Below are 22433 nucleotides of genomic sequence, written 5' to 3'. Positions count from 1 at the left end.
AGTTCACTAGTAAGATCATTTTGAGGCTTACTATTTGATATGTAAGCCACAAAACGCCCACTAGTTCACTAGTAAGATCATTTGAGGCTTACTAATGAACATGTAAGCCACAAAACGCCCACTAGTTCACTAGTAAGATAATTTTACGCTTACTATTGAACATGTAAGCCACAAAACGCTCACTAGTTCACAAGTAAGGTCATTGTGATGCTTACTAGTGAACATGTAAGCCACAAAAGAACCCACTAGTTCACTAGTAAGATCATTTTGAGGCTTACTAGTGAACATGTAAGGCCATAAATGTGCCCACTAGTTTACTAGTAAGATCATTTTGACGCTTACTAGTGAACATGTAAGGCCATAAATGTGCCCACTAGTTCACTAGTAAGATCATTTTGAGGCTTACTGGTTGACATGTAAGCCACAAAATGCCCACTAGTTCATTAGTAAGATCATTTTGAGGCTTACTAGTTGACAGGTAAGCCGCAAAACGCCCACCAGTTCACTGGTAAGATCATTTTGACGCTTACTAGTGAACATGTAAGCCACAAAACGCTCACTAGTTCACTAGTAAGGTAATTTTGACGCTTACTAGTGAAAATGTAAGCCACAAAACGCCCACTAGTTCATTAGTAAGATCATTTTGAGGCTTACTTGTTGACATGCAAGCCGCAAAATGCCCACTAGTTCACTAGTAAGATCATTTTGACGCTTACTAGTGAATATGTAAGGCCATAAATGTGCCCACTAGTTCACTAGTAAGATCATTTTGAGGCTTACTAGTTGACATGTCAGCCACAAAACGCTCACTAGTTCACTAGTAAGATCATTTTGACGCCTACTAGTGAACATGTAAGCCACAAAACACACACTAGTTAACTAGGAAGGTCATTTTGACACTTACTAGTGAACATGTAATCCACAAAACGCCCACTAGTTCACTAGTAAGATCATTTTGAGGCTTACTAGTTGACATGTAAGCCACAAAACGCCCCTTAGCTCACTCGTAAGATCATTTTGAGGCTTACTAGTGAACATGTAAGCCACAAAACGCTCACTAGTTCACTAGTAAGGTCATTTTGACGCTTACTCGTGAACATGTAAGCCACAAATTGTCACTAGTTCACTAGTAAGGTCATTTTCACGCTTACTAGTGAACATGTAAGGCCATAAACTTGCCCACTAGTTTACTAGTAAGATCATTTTGACGCTTACTAGTGAACATGTAAGGCCATAAATGTGCCCACTAGTTCACTAGTAAGATCATTTTGAGGCTTGCTAGTTGACATGTAAGCCGCAAAACGCCCACTAGTTCACTAGTAAGTTCATTTGGAGGCATACTAATGAAGATGTAAGCCACAAAACGCCGACTAGTTCACTAGTAAGATCATTTTGAGGCTTACTAGTTGACATGTAAGCCACAAAACGCCCCTTAGCTCACTCCTAAGATCATTTTGAGGCTTACTAGTGAACATGTAAGCCACAAAACGCTCACTAGTTCACTAGTAAGGTCAGTTTGACGCTTACTAGTTAACATGTAAGCCACAAAACGCCCACTAGTTCACGAGTAAGATCATTTTGAGGCTTATTTGTTGACATGTAAGCCGCAAAACGCCCACTAGTTAACTCGTAAGATCATTTTGAGGCTTACTAGTTGACATGCAAGCCGCAAAACGCCCACTAGTTCACTAGTAAGATCATTTTGACGCTTACTAGTGAACATGTAAGGCCATAAATGTGCCCACTAGTTCACTAGTAAGATCATTTTGAGGCTTAGTAGTGAACATGTAAGCCACAAAACGCCCACTAGTTCACTAGTAAGATCATTTTGAGGCTTACTAGTTGAGATGTAAGCCACAAAACGCTCACTAATTCACTAGTAATGTCATTTTGACACTTAGTAGTGAACATGTAAGCCACAAAACCCCCACTAGTTCATTAGTAAGATCATTTTGAGACTTACTTGTTGACATGCAAGCCGCAAAACGCCCACTAGTTCACTAGTAAGATCATTTTGACGCTTACTAGTGAACATGTAAGGCCATAAATGTGCCCACTAATTCACTAGTAATGTCATTTTGACACTTAGTAGTGAACATGTAAGCCACAAAACCCCCACTAGTTCATTAGTAAGATCATTTTGAGGCTTACTTGTTGACATGTAAGCCGCAAAACGCCCACTAGTTCACTCGTAAGATCATTTTGAGGCTTACTAGTTGACATGTAAGCCACAAAACGCTCAACAATTCACTAGTAAGGTCATTTTGACGCTTACTAGTGAACATGTAAGCCACAAAACGCCCACTAGTTCATTAGTAAGATCATTTTGACACTTACTCGTGAACATGTAATCCACAAAACGCCCACTAGTTCACTAGTAAGATCATTTTGAGGCTTACTAGTGAACATGTAAGGCCATAAATGTGCCCACTACTTCACTAGTAAGATCATTTTGAGGCTTACTAGTTGACATGTAAGCCACAAAATCCCCACTAGTTCACTAGTAAGATCATTTTGACGCTTACTCGTGAACATGTAAGCCAAAAAACGCCCACTACTTCATTAGTAAGATCCTTTTGAGGCTTACTTGTTGACATGTAAGCCACAAAACGCCCAATAGTTCACTAGTAAGATCATTTTGACGCTTATTTATGAACATGTCAGCCACAAAACGCTCACTCGTTCACTAGTAAGATCATTTTGACGCTTACTAGTGAACATGTAAGCCACAAAACGCCCACTAGTTCACTAGTAAGGTCATTTTGACGCTTACTAGTGAACATGTAAGCCACAAAACGCCCACTAGTTCACTAGTAAGATCATTTTGACGCTTACTAGTGAACATGTAAGGCCATAAATGTGCCCACTAGTTCACTAGTAAGTTCATTTTGAGGCTTACTAGTTGACATGTAAGCCACACATCGCCTACTAGTTCACTAGTAAGATCATTTTGAGGCTTACTAGTGAACATGTAAGCCACAAAACGCCCAGAGTGGTGGTGGTTTTGTCTGCGTTGAGTGTGAGTTGGTTCTGTTTTGTCCAGTTGTATATGTCGTGGAGATATTTTTGTACTTGTTGTTGTGCCTGTTGTGGTTTGACATGTGTGGATAGAATGGTGATGTCGTCTGCATATGTAACTGTGTGTACATTTGGAGGTGGTTGTGGTAAGTCTGCCATGTATATGTTGAATAGTGTTGATGAAAGTACTCCCCCCTGTGGTACCCCCGTTTTCGTGTTTCTGTGTTCTGATGTTTCCCCCCGGTATTGAGTGTATTGTCTGCGTCCCCTTATGTAGTTGAAGATGTATTTGATGATGATGTTTGGGGTGTTAGTGTTGTTGAGTTTGTTTGTGAGTGTGTGTAGGTTTACCGTGTCAAAGGCTTTGGACATGTCTAGGGCTATGGCAACTGTTCGTTGTGGTGGTTTTTGTTGATTGAAACCTGTGGCTATGATGTTGTGTATGTGGTGTAGTGCTGTGGTTGTGGAGTGTTGTTTTCGGATGCCGTGTTGGTGAGAGGGTAGTTGAGTGTTGTTGGTAATGAAGGGTAGTATTACCTTTTCCATTGTTTTGGCTATTGGGCTGAGTAGTGCTATTGGTCTGTAAGATGGGCCGAGTGCGTGGTTTTTGTTGGGTTTTGGTATTGGGATTATTTTTGCAGTCTTCCATATTACGGGGATGGTGTTGGTGTTGAGTGATGTGTTGTAAGTGTGTGTGAGTAGTGTTATTGCTTTGGGGCCTAGGTGTTTCAGATGTCTGATGTTTATGTTGTCTGGGCCTGTGGAGTTGTTGCTTTTGGAGCGTTGTAGTGCTTGTATGACTTGTTGTTCTGTGATGGTTATGGGCGTGGTGTTGAGTTTTCGTATTTTGCATTGTAGTTGTCTGTATGTTCTGTTGGTTTTGTGTTGTATTATGTTGGTGAATTGTTTGTTGAAAGCTCGTGCTTTCTGTTTGTTGGATATTGCCGTGTGTTGTCCGAACTGTATTGTGGTGTTTTCTGGTGCTTTTTGTTCTTTGTTAGATAGTCTTGTTACTGTGTTCCAGAGTATGTATTGTTTGTGTCTGTGGTTCCATGCATCCGTTAAGTGTTCTTTCCATAGCTCTTGTTTGTGTTTTTGGATTTGTGTGTCTATTTCTTTGTTTAGGTCTGTGATGCGTGGGTCTTGGTGGTTTTGTTGTCTGATGTCGTTTCTTTGGCTGATGAGTGTTCTGATGTGTTGTGGTAGGAGAAGTGATTTGCTTTTTATTTTTCCGTGGGGTATGTGGTGTTTGTCTGTTGTAAGTATGAGGTTTGTGAGCATGGTGTTGGCTGTGTGGATGTTGTCAGGTATGGTTATGTTCTCCAGTGCTGATTCTATTTCAGAGGTGTATCCTTCCCAGTCTGCTTTCCTGTAATTTGTGTAAGTTTGAAGGTGTTGTTGTAGGCGGAAAGGAGCACGCGTGTTGTGTGTGATTTTGATAGGAAGGTGGTCTGAACTGAGTGCGTGTATTGTGGTCCATGTTGTTCTGTTTGTGATGCTGTTGCTGGCTGTTGTGATGTCCGGTGATGTTGGTTGTTGGTTGATGTTTGTAGGTTTTCTGGTAGGTGTGTTTGCGTTTAGAGTGATTTGTTGGGAGTTCTGTAGTATGTCTGCAATGAGGGTGCCTCTGTGGTCGTCGTAGGGAGAGTGCCATTGTGTTGAGTGAGCGTTGATGTCTGCGGTTAGAATGGTGTTGTTCAGCGAGTTTATGTATTGGAAGGTGTTGGTGATGTCTGTGTCTTCTGTGGCGTGGTCTGGTCGGGTGGTATCTCTGGGGGGTATATACATGTTGCATATGTGTAGTCTTTTGTGGTTGGTTATGTGAATCTTTACGGTTTGAATTTCTGTAGTGTTGGTGTTAATGTTGTTGGGGATGTTCATGGGAGTGAATGTGACTGATTTGTGAATGTATGTGAGCAGTCCTCCTCCTCCCTTGTGTTCTCTGTCTTTCCTAATGCTGGTGTAGTTGGTGAGACGAGGTGTGTTGTGTTGTTTTTCTAGTTTGGTTTCTTGTATGGTGATGATGTCTGCGTGCTGTTGTGAGGCGAGTTCTTCTAGTTCTGTTTTCTTGTTTTGGATGCCGTTGATGTTTATTTGTAGTATGGTCAGTGTGTGTTTGTTGTTTTTGTTGGTGGGTGTTGTTCTTTGTGGGTTGTTCGGAGGTTGTGGTGTTGGGGTGTTTGTTGTTTGCGTGTGTGTTCTGCATGTCCACGTGTTTGTGTATTGGCGGGTGGTGATGCGGGAGCAATGTCTGTGTATCCAGTGTGTGTGTGTTGAGTTGCATCTGAGTGAGGTTTGTCTGCGTGTGATGATTCTATTGCAGCTATTGCAGGTCCAGGTTTGGGGGGGTGGTCTTGTGTTTGTTGTATCTCTGTTGGAGTTGTCTGTCCGTGTTGCGTTTGAGGGTAGTGTTGGTGAGGCGAGTGTGTTGTTTTGGTCTGTTTGTGCTCTGCTGCCTGTTGGTGTCCTACGAGGTGTTGTTGTTCGTGGTGGTGTTTTGGGATGTAGTCTGCATTTCCATGTTATGTTGTATTGTCTAGTGTTTATGTTTGTGCAATGTTTGTGTACCCAGTGTGGTGTGTGGTGGTTGCATCTGAAGGATGTCTGTCTTCTTGTAATCTGTTGTGTGCAAATGTCGCATGTCCAGGTAGTTTGTTGTGTGTGTGTTTGTTGCGTGCGTGAGAGTGTCTGTGTGGGCCCCGGATTTGTCTCTATGTCCCCCGCCTGGAGCAAAAGGTCCGCCCGCCACCCTGCCAGGTTCAGGGGGCGGTTAGCCGAAAAAAAAAAAAACGGCCGTAAGGGCACCCCGTTCGGGGTGCAGGGATTGGTTCCTTGATTTGTCCCCCCGTTTGGGGGGAACCCTCCAACTGCGAGTAAGCCAAGGAGTTTGGAGGTACAGCAGGTTGACAGCAGTGTGATCGAGCAGATTAGATAGAGTAGAATTTGAATGGGGATTCACTGATTTATTTCATACAATTCATATCTAAAACACAGTTGAAAAATATTTGATTGTTAAAATATTTAAATACAAGAACTATATCAAGAAATTAACAAAACATAGTTTTTTTAGTTAGGAGAAAAGTCTAAAAACATATCACAAATGACAAACGTTGTGCCTCTCCTCCTCCTGTTCTTCAATGAAGCTGATCACCCTCCAGCTCCCATTAGAAACATCGTGCTGCTGAAGGTGTGCCGGCAGAATGGTTGTGATACAGGAGGTGCTGTGGACTCTCCCAGAAACGAGGACCTAGTTTAGTTGTAGATCCAGTAAAACATAGTGCAAATGTGACATTATTTATAATGCACAGTTACAGTCTTGTGAATATTAAAAAATGTACTTCATGTAATGCAGGAAGCGAATATTTCAAACGAACTAAGGCAGCAAACAGTAAGAGCAAAATCGTGTTCCAAACATTAACTCTTTTTTTAAATGTCAATTAGCTTGTGAGTAATAAGACAAAATGTGACTGTCAGACAGAGAACTGTCAGAGCAAACGGCAGATTTTAGAAAGTCCTGCCGAAATAAATCTGCACCCGACTGCGACTGTCAGCGTTGAACTGCCGCCATTGCTGTCAAAGTCAGACACATCTCCAAAATTGTTGGAGCAAATTTTTAAGCAGGCTTCATCTTGATAAATTGACCACGTATTTGACATTTACACCATAACGTTACCGCCTAAAATAATCGTAAAACAAAATTTTGTGTAACAACAAGAGTAATATGTACCCCAAAAGCTTTCAAAGCGTCTGAAAGTTTTCTCCTCCGTTTTTGTTGGGGCTTGGCTCGAAATGCATCATGATTGGCCGCCCGAAGTCCACGTGTCTGTCGGACATGCTCTCATTGGTCTACAATACCATCACGGATGAATAAATACTCAAAGGGCTTGCCTGGCAAGCCCTTTGAATATTTATTCCATATTGCCCACTAGTTCACTAGTAAGGTCATTTTGACGCTTACTAGTGAACATGTAAGGCCATAAATGTGCCCACTAGTTCACTAGTAAGATCATTTTGAGGCTTACTAGTTGACATGTAAGCCACAAAACGCCCGCTAGTTCACTAGTAAGATAATTTTGAGGCTTCTAGTGAACATGTAAGCCACAGAACGCCCACTAGTTCACTAGTAAGATCATTTTGACGCTTACTAGTGAACATGTAAGCCACAAAACGCTCACTAGTTCACTAGTAAGGTCATTTTGACGCTTACTAGTGAACATGTAAGCCACAAAACGCTCACTGGTTCACTAGTAAGGTAATTTTGACGCTTACTAGTGAACATGTAAGCCACAAAACGCCCACTAGTTCCCTAGTAAGATCATTTTGACGCTTATTTATGAACATGTCAGCCACAAAACGCTCACTCGTTCACTAGTAAGATCATTTTGACGCTAACTAGTGAACATGTAAGCCACAAAACGCCCACTAGTTCACTAGTAAGGTCATTTTGACGCTTACTAGTGAACATGTAAGCCACAAAACGCCCACTAGTTCACTAGTAAGATCATTTTGACGCTTACTAGTGAACATGTAAGGCCATAAATGTGCCCACTAGTTCACTAGTAAGTTCATTTTGAGGCTTACTAGTTGACATGTAAGCCACACATCGCCTACTAGTTCACTAGTAAGATCATTTTGAGGCTTACTAGTGAACATGTAAGCCACAAAACGCCCAATAGTTCACTAGTAAGATCATTTTGACGCTTACTAGTGAACATGTAAGCCACAAAACGCTCACTAGTTTACTAGTAAGGTCATTTTGACGCTTACTAGTTGACATGTAAGCCGATAAACGCCCACTAGTTCACTCGTAAGATCATTTTGAGGCTTACTCATTGACATGTAAGCCGCAAAACGCCCACTAGTTCACTAGTAAGGTCATTTTGAGGCACATGTTAGTAATTCAACTTTGTTGTTTGATTTGCACCGAGTTAAGAAAATGTGGTATTCCTCTCCATGATATCATCGTTTAGATCCTGATCGTAACTCTTCGAGCAGCCTTCCCCAACGTGATCCGCTTCTGCTGCTGTGTGGCCGTCATATATTTGGGCTACTGCTTCTGCGGCTGGATTGTGCTGGGACCGTACCATGTGAAGGTACCGCATCGATAAGTCAACCTTACTTTTAAGTACTGTCGAGCCTCAATTTAATGGACTACATCGAAGTGCTTTTTTTGTAGCTTTGAAACACCCAGTAGAGAACAAGCATTGTTTTGGACTTCTTTTGGAGCCTAAAAATCCCCAGTACACGACAACTTTACTTATGTAAAGTTTTTTTTTTTTTTTTTTTTAAAGAAGAAAAAAAAAAGTTTGAAACTGATTTTTTAAAGTTCATTCAAACTTGCTGAGGGGGCGGATAATGCTTCCTGCGCCTTGATACGGGCAATTCCACAGCAAAAATACGTGCAATTCCACTCTTTTATGAATGCACTTCTTTTATGAATCGATGACATTGATAAGGGTTGTGAAAAAAAAACTGAGCTGCAACAAAAATATTTTCAAAAGGACTACTAGTGCCTGATTTAAAAAGAAAAAAGCTATTAGTAGAGAGAACATGCGCCTGTTGAGCTGCATGCTTACAGCACTGCTAAGCTATTGTTTCTGCTTTGATGAGACAGTCGGCCCAGCCAACATGGCCGCCACATTGACTCGCATTTTAGCCTGCTCTAGTCTACTGTAACCCAACAACAAAATGAAGCTACGCTCTGAGTCGCCGAACGGTCTGAGTGCACCAGCGCCCGCTCGGAGTACTTGGGCCTACTACGCAACTATTTTTAATGTTGGTCATTTTGGTGCCACTTGGAGAGCTAAGTATTTTTCCTAAGTGTGGCACTTGGTGTAAAATGTTTGCCAACCTCAGGTGTGAAGAGATTTACTGTTTTCAGATCATGTTAAGAAGTGTTTTATTAGACTGTATCCTTGTGCTACAGTTCCGCTCCCTATCCATGGTGTCGGAATGCCTCTTCTCCCTCATCAATGGTGACGACATGTTCGTGACCTTCTCAGGAATGCAGGAGAGCAGCACTCTGGTGTGGCTCTTCAGCCAAGTGTACCTGTACACCTTCATCTCGCTCTTCATCTACATGGTGCTGTCGCTCTTCATCGCGCTCATCACCGGAGCCTACGAGGCCATCAAGGTAGGCCAGCAAACCCGACCTTTTTTTGTCTTAAAGCAGGTGTGCCCATTAGGTAGATCCTTATCTACCGGTAGATCTAAGACGGGTCCCAAGTAGATCCGAGGAGTGTCGAGAAGAAAAAAAACAAACAACCATTTGTTTGTCTTTGTACATGTTAGTAATATATTTTTGTGTTAATATACACTGCACACTAATCATCTTATCAGTCTCAATTTCACAAAAAAAATATATTTAAAAAATAAAATAAAGCAGGTAAATCTTAAATTCGCGCGTGTGTGTGTGCGCGCGTGCGCACGCCGGTAAGGGTAGATCCCGTGAGGTTAGTTGATCGAAAAGTAGATCTTCGATCCAAAATGTAGGTTTTCTAGCCTCTATTCCAGGGTTGTCAAACATACGGTACACGGGCCGGAACCGGCCCCCAAGGCAGTTCGATCAGGCCCGCAGGATCATTTAAAAGTGGAAAAATCCATAAAATGAATGAATATTTTTTTACAAGGTGCAATTCGTGGAGTATCCGCTGGCGGATACACTGTTTGATCAGAGTACAAGTCAACATTGTTTTGATCAGAGAAGAAGACAATAGCAGTCTCAGTCTGTCACTGAGACAGACCCAACACAGCAGACGCTATCAAGGACGTGTGAATACTTTATTCTTTACACATTTAATAGCACTCTCCTCAGTTTGTAAGGTGTAGGCAGGGATTCTATTTAGATTTTATATGCGCATGTGTAAATTGTTTAAAAACAAAAATTCTTTATGAACCCAGTTTAATCTGAAAATGCATTATGATATTTTTCAATACCAATTACGTTTTGTGCCTTTGTACAATCAGTTGGATCATATATGTGAATGATAAAAGTAAATTGCACATTTGTTTAAGGAAATCTAAGGTGCTTCATGAAATGTTTTGTAAAAGATACGTTTATTACATTTCCCTAATGTTCTTGTGCTTCTTTGACCAAAACAAAGAAAAGACATTATTTTGGTTATTTATCGCGGAGTATGGTACAATTTTATTGGTCCGGCCCAGTTGACATCTACAGAGACCGTATGTGGCCCACAATGTGAAATGAGTTTGAAACCCCTGCTCTATTCTGTTTTAACTACTTTCAGATGATTTAGGTTTGGGCATCGATCACGGAGAATTGAGTGGCATCCGGCTCTGGAAACCGAATGTAAATGTCAAACTTTTATATGTTGTCGTACAGCATCAGACCCAGGAGCCCATTCACATCACAGACCTGCATGCTTTCATAGCTGAGTGCACCGATGCGCCAAACTCCGGCAAGTTCAGGGGCCTGGAGACATCGCCGTGCTCCTTTTTCTGCTGCTGTGACAGGTAATGCAATACTTTTTCTGTTTGTTTGGGGGGGGGGGGGTTGTAGTGAGTCCTATAAAATCAGAAATGCAACTGTGATATAAATAAGTAGTAGTGGCTTCGCTGTTGTGGTTGCTCAGTACACAATGGCTAAAGTGACAATTGAAATGAATAACAAAATAGAACATGAAGTAACTTCCTGCATGAGGTTGCGGGCAAGCCCTGCCGCAAATTGCGAATATTTGCAAATTACTGTCACACTCTCCTTACAAAAGGGTGTGTAACCGTTTATATTGTAAATGCCACAAAATGGCGGCATCTTAAGTACTCTGAATGTGAATCTCAAAATAGACACACTGATTACATAAAGCAGGGGTCCCCAAACTTTTTCCTGTGAGGGCCACATAACTTTTCCCTTCTCTGATGGGGGGCCGGTGCCAGTTTATAAAAAAGTGTGACGATCGAAGGGGAGCTAAAATTTTTTTATTGTTTTCCAGAAAAGCCACACATAACCAAATAACCCTTTCCAGGTTCTTTACAGAAAAAAGTCAGGAAACAAATAATAACACGAACACAAAAACAGGAAATAAATAATAACTAAATAACTCTCTCTGGGTTCTTCATAGAAAAAAAGCCATGGAACATTGTCACGTTGTACCTGAAGAGACAGAGTAATCGCTTCGTGTATAACCAAATAACTGAAAGTCGATCCCCGAAATAGCAGACACAGAAAGAGGTTTGTCAGAGAACAAAAGGAGTCTTTAATACAAACACAAAATTACCCGACCGGGAGAATAACAAAAAGTGCTGGTCAAAATAAGGACCAGGGATAAAATAAAGAGAACAACCGAAAACGCTTGCGGAAAAAATAGCAAGGAGGGTCTGATTAGACAATACTATAAATTTCACTCGAAAGAGGAATAACGACGCGCAATAATAGCCACAAGGCTAAGAGGCAATGAATAATACGAATAGGAATTGGGCGAGAGAATTTTGGCACGGCGTGGAATACTCCGGCAGTGAGTCAACTGCCAGAGCGCCCAAATAAAGCCCGTGTAATCAATCACAAATCGGTGGCAGGTGTGCAGAAAGCAAGCAAGAAGCCTGCCCCCTGCTGGCAAACACGGGACTTGACAAACATTAACTTTCTTAACCGATAAAAGTTCAGCTCAGTTGTCAGAGCAGAATCTCTCTGACACATGAGCAGTCTCTTAAAGTTCTTGTGTTCCTTCCTTATAATCCTTTTGTAGGTTCCAGTAGGCTTGTAGACACCGCTGTTTGCAGTTTTTTGGGGGCGTTTTTAACAGAGTGACGGGTCATTTTGACCCGAGGACAACAGGAGGGTTAGAGGGCCGGGCCAAATGTACGGGGCCGTAGTTTGGGGACCCCTGACATAAAGCATCAAGCCCACGCATCTAGCATGTAAACAATCGTGAAACCCATGTTCCATAAACAACTGAACTCAGTGGGTGAGTGTAATCAACACAGCCAAAATGCCTTCACATGAGGCTCATCGATACTATTAGCTAGCCTAATGGCCTATTTAACATTTTAACCACAAAGTGATGTGACATCACACACGAACAAACAGAATGATAACATTTTAGGTCATTCAGGAAAATTCTAACTGGCAAATAGAGCGCAAGAGCTGTGAGCAGTTGCATCAGTGAAGAAGCAAAACACTGATCTGCTGTGTTTCCCGTTGACCAGTCCTCAGGGTGCATTCAAATTCCACCAACAAAACAAGATATCTCAAACATCGATGTAAAAACACCACGAATGAACTAAATCAAACAACTACAGTAAGATTCCACCAGGTGGTACCAAAGTATGACTGGTGATACAAAAAGGGGACTTTGGGCTTTCCCCCCTGTCAGAGTCACATCAAACAGCTCTGGATACAATCTGAATACAAACCACCGTCTTGTATTTCCGTCAGGATGACAACATATGAGGACGTCCTGCTGGTGAACTGAGGAAGAATTCGGTTCAACTTACAAGAAGTCCCCTCTGGAACAAGCCTTTTTTTTCCTGGCACTTGACTGAAGGAGGAGGCGTCAATCAGTTGGACCAGGATTTTCCAATGAGGAATGCACGTCATGGATTCATCAGGAACAAGGTGCCTTGTGGGAAGGTGAAAGCACACATATTTATTTAATGGGCCTTGTGTCAGGCCAGCTCAGTGTTTTTTAGATTTTTCATCTTTTTAAAATTTACATTCACAAGAAAATATGTTTCAACCTGCTAGTTTATTAGCAGATTTCAAGCCGATCACTACGCACGAAACTTTGAGGCTGATCCAGTTTGACTGCGGCCTCGGAGGAAATGGCCTCTACACGGTATGCCTGTTAAGTGTTCTCACGTTTGAACCAGAACCATCACTTGAGACTTTTTTTTCCCTACTTTTTGGATTTCAAATTTATACTAAGGAAGAAGGATTACCTCGCTGGACCATAACTCGCTATTTGAAACATTTAATCATCGAAATACTTAAGATAGAGGCATAAACAAGAGAGCAATGGAGAGTATAGCTTATGAAGGGTGCATCCAAATATATAAGGATGTTATGGAAAATGTCATTTATTTCAATGGTTCACTTCAAACCTAATATGCGGTGGATTCACTACAGATAAAGTAGAATTTACTATGATTTTTTTTTTCTCTGACTTTGATGGTTACAGTTTAGAACAAACACACTCGGAAGACATTTTATTTTTGATGTAAAATGGATTCGTTTCATCACTCTGTATCATTTGAGTTTTTAACTTTTTAAATTAAACTCCTGAAATAAATTTGAGATGCACCCGCATTATAAAAAATTTAAAGCCCCAAATTGGGTGTCATTTTTTTTTTTATCTATTTTTTTACTTTCTTGTTGAGAATCTCAGGTTGCACTTAGAATAGGCTGCAATAGCATCATATTTTCATTATGGTTGCTCTCATAGATTTTGCATGATGTACTCACAAATTCATAAAGCACTTGCTGTTCGATCATTCTTACTCAACAAAGAAACTGCTCTTTATTTTGACATGAGATTTCTACAGGAAACAATTTGGCACATTTTGGAAGGCAAACTTGAAGCAACCAACAGATTAACTAATGTATAGCAATTCGCTGTACACTATGTGGTCCTCCTGCACCCCCCTCCCCCACCCCCAGCTCCCACCCCTAAGTATGCTCTTGTCCACATTATGGCTGTTTTTCTATTACGTTTTGTATTTCATGAAACGCACAATCGTCAAAAGATTACTTTCGTTCGGATGACCTTCATTCATTTGTATTCAACAATCACTTCAGTGAAATGTTGAGAAACGTGTGAAATTTAGCCCTAAAGGATATATTATACATTCCTGTATGTCTATAATATATCATACTGTAGAAGATATTAGGCACGTGCCTTTACACTGTCATGTTTTTTTTTTAAATACGGTACCCATATTCTACACTTGATCACTACTTGGCAAAATGTAAACGAGTAGAAACATGATATCTTGTACACATGTTGCTGATTAAAGTGTCCTGGATCACCTTTGACGTTCATCATGTTTAGTCCTGGATCACCTTTGACATTGTACCATCATGCTTCAAACTTGTTCAAAAGAGGGTGTCAGTGAGTTATCTTTCGAAGGCTGCTTATGAGAAATTTGGACCATTCAAATGGTGACTTACGTTCCAAATGACGTGGTGTAAATCAAAGCGCTGTGTTGCAGTGTTCGAGCGTGTGTTGGATTCAGGTAGCTGTTCGGTGGAGTGACATTATATACTTTATTATTATAATTTTATGAATTTTTTTAAATTTAATTTTCTAACTTTATTTATAGTGAAGAGTTAAAAAGGAACGAGCCACGCTTTACTCCAACTAAGGAGGAACATTTAATTCTGTCATCAAACGCGATGACGTCATCCCCGCCTATTGATCATGAGGCGGATGTTTGCCTTCCCACCACTCAAAATCGTCATGCATTATGGAAAGCTCTGAAGATGCCTTCCCGCTACCTGCTTGGCCAGCAAGGTCATATGTGCTTTATCGAAGGAATGGGTCATAGCTTTCATTGTCTGTGATGCACAATGGAAGGTCTATGGATGTTTGTTGATGGTGCTTTGAACTCAGCATGGCTCACTCCGTGTGCTCTGTGATTTGGGTGGGACATTCTAAATTTTTAATTATGTCATTACTTTATTTTTTTAATAAACTATATTATAGACTATTGTCCTTACATGTTTTTAGGCATGGACGGCTGAAACAGATTGATGGCATGTCCATTCATTTCAATTCTGTTTTGAGTTTGAGCATGGTCACAGAACAAATTCAACATGTATCTCAAAGCACCATTTTAGCGATTAATGTGCGCGGATCCTTGCAGACATGTTTTTGCTCATCAACATTTTGAACCTCACTAGTCACCTAGTAAGGTTTAGAAGATCCAACTAGTGTAACTAGTGGACATAATATGCCTTACTAGTGAGCTAGTGATCAATTTTTAAACTGACAAGTTCACTGCTAAGGCCAGAACACCTTAACTAGTGTACCCAGTGGACATTTGGCCCTTACAAGTGAGCATGTCAACTGTAACATGCGATCATTCATGTCTCAGTTGCGACTCGAACACCGACATGTTCACAAGTGGGCTGCATGCAAATGAAGCAGGCGGGACAAGAATTTTGATTGGTCAATATTCAGAGAATGAATATTCAGTCTTAAAGCTTTAACCCTTACGCATCCGGCTCATAATAACTGAAGAAGAATGTACAGAAGTGATTTTATAAAAACAATTCATACTTTTGATTAATCTTTCTCTCTCTCTCTCTCTCTCTCTCTCTCTCTCTCTCTCTCTCTCTCTCTCTCTCTCTCTCTCTTCTCTCTCTCTCTCTCTCTCTCTCTCTCTCTCTCTCTCTCTCTCTCTCTCTCTCTCACTCTATATATATATATATATATATATAATACATGTATGTATATATACTGTATATATACAGGTATATATACTGTATATATAATGTTACAATAGAACAAATCTGAATGAAATATCTAATCAATTGCATTTTTAATACATTTTTGAAATGGTAAAGAGACTTTATGGACACCCTATATATATATATATATATATATATATATATATATATATACACACACACACACACAGTGGAGGGCAAAAGTAAAATAGAAAACACACACAATACTAATTGCGTATTAATTATCCATCCATCCATTTTGTGATCCGCTTTAACCTCACAAGGGTCGCCGGTTAGGGGGTGCTGGAGTCTATCCCAGCAGTCTTCGGGCAGTTGGCGGGGGACACCCTGAACTGGTTGCAAGCCAATTTCAAGGCACAGAGGGACGAACAACCATCCGCACTCACACCCAGGGACAATTTAGAGTGTTTAATCAATCTGCCATTCATGTTTTTGGAATGTGGGAGGAAACCGGAGTACTTGGAGATTTTGCACTTGTAAAATTGGATTGATTAACACTGTATGGATACTATACAGCATAGGTGTCAAAGTTAAGGGCCCAGATCTGACCTGCCACATTATTTTATGTGGCCCATGAAAGCAAATCAAACATGGCAACATCCATGACGATTGCTAAAATATATACCAACATTTAAAATTCTCATATGTAATAAATAAAAGAGACACTGAAAGCATTTTGTTGTGATTTTTCATTTGCAATTTCCCTTGCTGTTTGCAAGAACTTTTTGTTACCCTCATTCTTATCCTGGTAATTTTGTTACCAGCGTTTTATGTTGTACTTTATTGGCCGTGTGACCTTATTTTGTAACTAAAGCATTTTTATAATACAATTTCTTTTGGTATACGTATGAGGGATCCGCTCCTATTCCGGATTAGTCAGGCACCCAAATTGGCTGAAAGTAGACGTCTCATACGCAGCGAAGTTGAATTCCCATCAATGCCAGCATGTGTCACAAACCCCCACCTGTGAAACAAAGTCGTCAGTAAAACCCGTGTGTAGTTCGAATAAAAATACATACAAAAAAGCAACGACAAAAAATGGTAGTATCAGCGCTAAACTGGTCACTAACTCTTCTTAAATTAGCAATTGAAATGTTTATCGCGTGTGCTTCACTTTCACCGGCAGACCCTTGACGACAGGCACTCTCTATTGCCCTGCACCTTCGCCGAATACGTCTCAGGACGCTGTCCGCCATTGTTGTTCTAAAAAACTAAGTGGGCACAGAATTTCCAAAATCATTAGCCCTGACTGGTGGGATGATACTATTTTGAAACGTACAGCCAATAGGATACCGTTACATGTTTTCGTAATCATCCTTATTTGCATGTAATGCAAGTACAATGTAATGTCACTAGCACTACAAGTGGGCACATTTTTGGCCTTACATGTTCACTAGTAAGCGTCAAAATGATCTTACCAGTGAACTAGTGGGCACATTTATGGCCTTACATGTTCACTAGTAAGCGTCAAAATAATCTTATTAGTGAACTAGTGGGCGTTTTGCGGCTTACATGTCAACTAGTAAGCCTCAAAATGATCTTACTAGTGAACTAGTGGGCACATTTATGGCCTTACATGTTCACTAGTAAGCGTCAAAATGATCTTACTAGTGAACTAGTATTTATTTTTATTTTTTTTTTTAGCATTACTGCTATGCATACAGTGCATCATCCTATGTATGTTTGCACAAATGCCTGCTCTAATTCCTGATAGCCAAGCAGAGCTGCTCCTGTTCCCATTATGTGTGCTTAATATTTTGTAATGCATATTCTACTTGGCAGTATTTTTCTTTATTTTCAAGTTCAACATTAGATGTTTTATTTTTACATCACATGTTAAACTTACCCCGAGCATTGTAAAAAGTGGTTTCATTTAATTTAGTTAATTACCGTACGTTTTTCAGTCTAAAATTCAATTGAAAATGTTTCGATATAATAATATCCTCATCAAACACACCAGTCTTTTTTGTCTCTTATCTGCGACAAGCATTCACATACACTCATCCTGGGATTTGCTCTTTCTTATTAAATCTTGTTAATTACTTTGCACTTTGTGAATGTTTTGAAGATTACATTTTTTTCCAAAAATTGTCTCACAAATGTATTCAACCTCTTTCACAACTCTGACTTTTACCAGATAACCAGCACAAACTAAAACCAACCAGCAAACATACATGCTCACCTTGGTGAGTTTTACCAGGTCACCATACTAGTACATACTGCCACTAAATGGATAGCGGAAAACAAAAAAAAGGTTCATTTATCACTACACTATAAATGAGCTATAGTGTTGACGGTGAGTCTTTGTAAATGGTTGTCTGTCTCTGAGTCCTAAAACAGTGTATGCTTTATGAAATAAATATATTTTTTCCCAATTGCAAAGCAGAGACAATCTTTTTTTTTTTTTACAACTGAGACTGTTACGGCTTTGTAATACACATTTTCCTTTGTCTACGGGGAGTCACTAGTTTTCATGTCATCAAAAGGATTAAGGCCTACTCCAATAATTTATAGTCATTCAAAATTGCATCATAAACTGAACTTTCTTGCTGTGGAAAAAAAATACCACAAACCACAGGTAGCATTGTGACTTTCCTAATTTTCTTTTCATAAAACGACAACTAGTCAAACTAAAACAATGCCCTAAGTAATTGGAATGCCATTGTCATTAAACCAAAAGATAAAAAATTGAACCCACATTCTGAATGAATTAAACACCATTGTGAATGAAATCACTGTCGAGGATTTTAATTTTGGGCGGCCCTATGATTGACTGGTTAGCGCATGGCATCACAGTGGAGAGGTGCAGAGTTCGATTCTGGCATGATTGATTTATTGGAAAGGCCCATCACAGTCATTCTCATGCTTCTATGTAGAATTATCAACAGGCCAGTGTTTCTCTCTGTTGTCACGGTAAAAATAGTAATGTATTAAAAAGTTAAAAAGATAATACTCGGCCACAAAAAGGAAAAAAATATATTATCTGCCGTCATCAGCGGATCAGTCTTGCTCATCCATCTTAACTGCTTTTATAGGTTATTTGGTCATATGCAGTCAGTGCAGTCTAAGCATTCTTGTAGAGCTAGCTTTGCTTCATCTGTCCATTTTTTCACAGTTTTAACAACCGGTTTAACACATTTGAGTTTCTGTCTGTATGTAGGTATTAAGTGGATTAAATTGTGGTCAGAAAGACCCAATGCTGCACGGGCGACTGATCGGTATGCATTTTTGATTGTTGAATAGCTGTGGTCTAGAATGTTGCCTTCTCTGGTGAAACAGTCGATGTGCTGCTTATATCTGGGAATTTCACGGTTAAGGTGTGCTCTATTAAAATCGCCCAAAATGATCAGGGGTGACTCTGGGTATTTTAGTTCGAGTTTGTTTACTTGTTCGGCTAGCGTTTTGTATCGCCGTGTTAGCGTTAGCTTGTGGCGCAATGTAAACACTGACTAGTAAAAAGGAGGTGAACTCACGTGGCGAGTAGAATGGCTTGCAGTTTAAAGACAGCGACTTCAGGTCCGGGCTGCAGTGTGCGTCGAGCTTCGTGACATCAGTGCACCATTCTTCGTTGATATAGAAGCAAATCCCACCACCTTTCGATTTCCCTGATAGCTCCGTGTCGCGGTCGGCTCGGAGAAGGCGGAAGCCGGTAGATGTAGCGCGGAATCCGGGTGGCGGTCACTGAGCCAGGTTTCAGTGAAGCAGAGCGCAGCAGAACGTGCAAAGGTTTTGTTGGTCTTTGTGAGAAGAAGTTCATCCATCTTAGTTGGCAGAGATCGTAGATTAGCAAGATGGATCGATGGGATGGTGAAAAAAGGCCGAGCGTAGCCTCCCCAATGCGCAGCAACTTTTCCCTCGTGTAAGTAAGCCGCTCAGGGTCGGCAAAAATAAACGAAAATGACAAAAACAGGGATAATACTAGGGAGCGTGTGACTGAGGCTGCCATACCTGTCGGCGCCTGATGGCGTTTATTATCCGTTGTATTCTTTGCGTTCACTAACAGATGTAATGCAGAGGACCGCAGCAGCGCGACTTTGTGTGTATAAACACGGACACCCTGATTAGGAAAGGACAGTTTCCTACTCAGGAAACTGAGGTCTTTTGGGGTTCAGGGGTCACTCCTTAAGATGTTCTATCCACTCGGTGGTGGCCTCGGCCATCCATTATGGCATTGTCTGCTGGTCAGGCAGCATCTCAGCCCGGGACAGAAAGAGACTGGAGCGACTGGTCAGGAAGGCCAGTTCTGTCCTGGGTTGCTCCCTTGACACTCTGGAGGAGGTGGGCAACAGAAGGATGCTAACTAAGCTAAAAGCTATGATGGCCAGTCCCTCCCACCCCCTCCAGCCCGCCCTGACAGCACTTGGTAGCTCCATCAGCCAGAGACTGTTACACCCGCGCTGCAAGAAGGAGAGATACCGACGCTGGTTCCTACCGACTGCTGTCAGGCTGATGAATAAAAAATAACAATCATAATAATAATTAAATGATGTGAAGGAAAATTGTAAATAGTACTGCGATTTATCCATTTTGTGTTCATATTGCATTTAATTGAAAGATGTTTGTTGTTTTTTTTCTCTTTCTTCTTTCTACATACATTCTTGCTGGTGGAGGCTGTAAATTTCCGTAGTGTGGGGCGAAAAAAGGATATCTTATCTTATCTTATCTTAATGTTTGACTAACCGGAGACCCTGTCTGAGGAGGGCATGTGGCGATAACGATGCGCTGATTGGCTCATTTGAATTTAAGGTGTGCCATACCTTAGCGTCAGCATATACGATGCGCTGATTGGCCCATTTGAATTTAAGGTGTGCCCATACCTAAGCGTCAGCATATACGATACGCTGATTGGCTCATTTGAATTTAAGGTGTGCCCATACTTAACCGTCAGCACGCGTCTCTCCCAATACACACGCATTCAAAATGCCTCGGACGGCGGTCGGAACCGGTCAGCGGCGAAGGGCGCGCATCGGACGATACCCGCCGTCGAACCCGAGCGTCGCGGGGGGCAAAAACGAGACGGCCGAACACCCGCATAGTGCGCAGGATTTTACAGCAGGTAACATAACGCGACGCTCGGGTTCTACGGCGGGTATCGTCCGAGGCGCGCCCTTCGGGTCGCCGCGCGCGGCGGGTCGACGGCCGCGCCATCTTGCAACACACTGTCAGACGAGGGCTCGGAACGCCCCAGTGCGCATGCAAATTAGCCATGTGCGCGAAAGCCGCGCGCGGGTTTCGAAATGTACCACCTTGTCTTGTCGTCCGAAATGAAAAATAAAATAATTTGCCCGCCCGCCGCCCCCTCTCTCTTAAAACTACTCGTCCGAGGCATTTTGAATGCGTGTGCATTGGGATAGACGCGTGCTGACAGCTGACGGTTATGTATGGGAACACCTTAAATTCAAATGAGCCAATCAGCGTATCGTATATGCTGACGCTGTGTGCAGTTCTGGCGTCGCGCATGCGACAGTTTATTTTCCCAATAAACTGCACGCCATTCTACTCGCCACGTGAGTTCACCTCCTTTTTACTAGTCGGTGTTTACATTGCGCCACAAGCTAACGCTAACACGGCGATTCAAAATGGAGGATTGTGTCAGGAAACAGACGCATGCGCAACGCCACAGTGTGCTCACAGCTTCAGCCCAGGAGAGCCGCTCACAGACAATTGGACAAAACGAATCGCGAGAGGTTTCGATTGTGTGCAGTTCTGCTCCCGTCTACCCGGGGTTCTTTGCAGCTGTTTAACAGCATAACACCGCAAGCTAAATGAACGTCACAATGGCGTCCTCAAATAATATTTGCATGCCTCAGACATTGCATTCACTTTCCACTAAAATCCTCGTGGCGGCCCGAAGGGTGCGCCTCGGACGATACCCGCCGTCGAACCCGAGAGTCGCGGGGGGCAAAAACGAGACGGCCGAACACCCGCATAGTGCGCAGGATTTTTACACTGTCTTCCCGGGGTCCTTTGCAGCTATTTAACAGCAGGACACCGCAAGGTAAATGAGCGTCACAATGGCGTCCTCAAATAATATTTGCATGCCTCAGACATTGCATTCACTTATAGTGGAAGAACAGCACTGCACAGTCCTGTGCTCCTTGTGTCAGTATTTAAAATGGTTCTTAACTCCTCTTCTGATATATTTTTACGTGATTTCAGAGGGGATTTGAAAAGGGGAATTGTACACATGAAAAGGATATTTTTGTTTTCATGTTTAGTATTATTTTGGTAAAATTAGTGCTTTGTTTTTTGTTAAAGTAAGGGAAAAAAGACAACTACTGTTTAACAAAGTTAAAGTAAAAATGTCTTATTTCCCTAAAAGGGCTATTTGTATTATTAAGCAGGCACAACTTAACAAAATAAGAGTTCCTGTGCCTCAACACAATACCTCTCATTATTTGCTGTGTACTGGCAAAGTGAATAATTGTTATTTTCATGCACCCCATTATTGATTGGTTGTGAGGAGTGTTGATTTGTATAAGCTTGGCTTTACCATACTAAATGGGCATATAGCCCTGCTACCCATGATTCCCGAGCATGGAATTGGACCTTGGTCTTATTAAAAAAAACAAAAGTGGACCTACAGCATTTCTAGTTGAGGACCACTGGCCTAAAGTAACCATTACATCTTGCTGCAACAGCGGATAGAGGTAACCTTAAAAATAAAAAAAATAAAAAACGTGAGTAACTTTTTAATGCCTTTGAAAATTATACATTTTTTAAAAAGTATTTACAGTATGTGAACTGAATAAAAAAGTTACTCATTAAGGTGAAAGTAAAATTATATATAATATGTTGTGGTCACTTAACAGTCCTGAGGCCGGTTGTTAGAATGCGAGCTTGGGCCTCCAGAAGTTTGCATGCACTCTCCATGTTTGTTGGGATTTTATGCCTGTACTCTGGCTTCCTCCTGCATTCCAAAACCACACTTTTTGGGTTAATTGAAAACTAAGAACAAATCCTTAGGTGTGAATTGATGTTTGTCGATAAG

General features: G+C 41.3%; 1 protein-coding gene across 2 annotated transcripts; it reads left to right on the top strand.

Moving 5' to 3' along the window:
* Positions 1 to 7966: 7966 nt before the first annotated feature.
* LOC127609913 (mucolipin-3-like) lies at positions 7967 to 13009 on the top strand. 2 transcript variants are annotated; one of them, XM_052079477.1, is made up of 4 exons: positions 7967 to 8111; positions 8945 to 9151; positions 10361 to 10491; positions 12410 to 13009. In XM_052079477.1, the coding sequence occupies exons 2-4, from the start codon at positions 8960 to 8962 to the stop codon at positions 12444 to 12446; spliced, it is 360 nt and encodes a 119-aa protein (XP_051935437.1). In that variant the 5' UTR covers positions 7967 to 8111; positions 8945 to 8959; the 3' UTR covers positions 12447 to 13009. The 2 variants fall into 2 exon arrangements, with proteins under 2 accessions (XP_051935437.1, XP_051935438.1); XM_052079478.1 differs by having other exon boundaries at positions 7973 to 8111; positions 9021 to 9151.
* Positions 13010 to 22433: the final 9424 nt, after the last annotated feature.

The sequence above is a fragment of the Hippocampus zosterae genome, chromosome 11, assembly GCF_025434085.1.
Source record: "Hippocampus zosterae strain Florida chromosome 11, ASM2543408v3, whole genome shotgun sequence".
NCBI lineage: Eukaryota > Metazoa > Chordata > Actinopteri > Syngnathiformes > Syngnathidae > Hippocampus > Hippocampus zosterae.
Note: the sequence above shows the minus strand (reverse complement) of the source record. Positions and strands in the feature narration are given on the sequence as shown.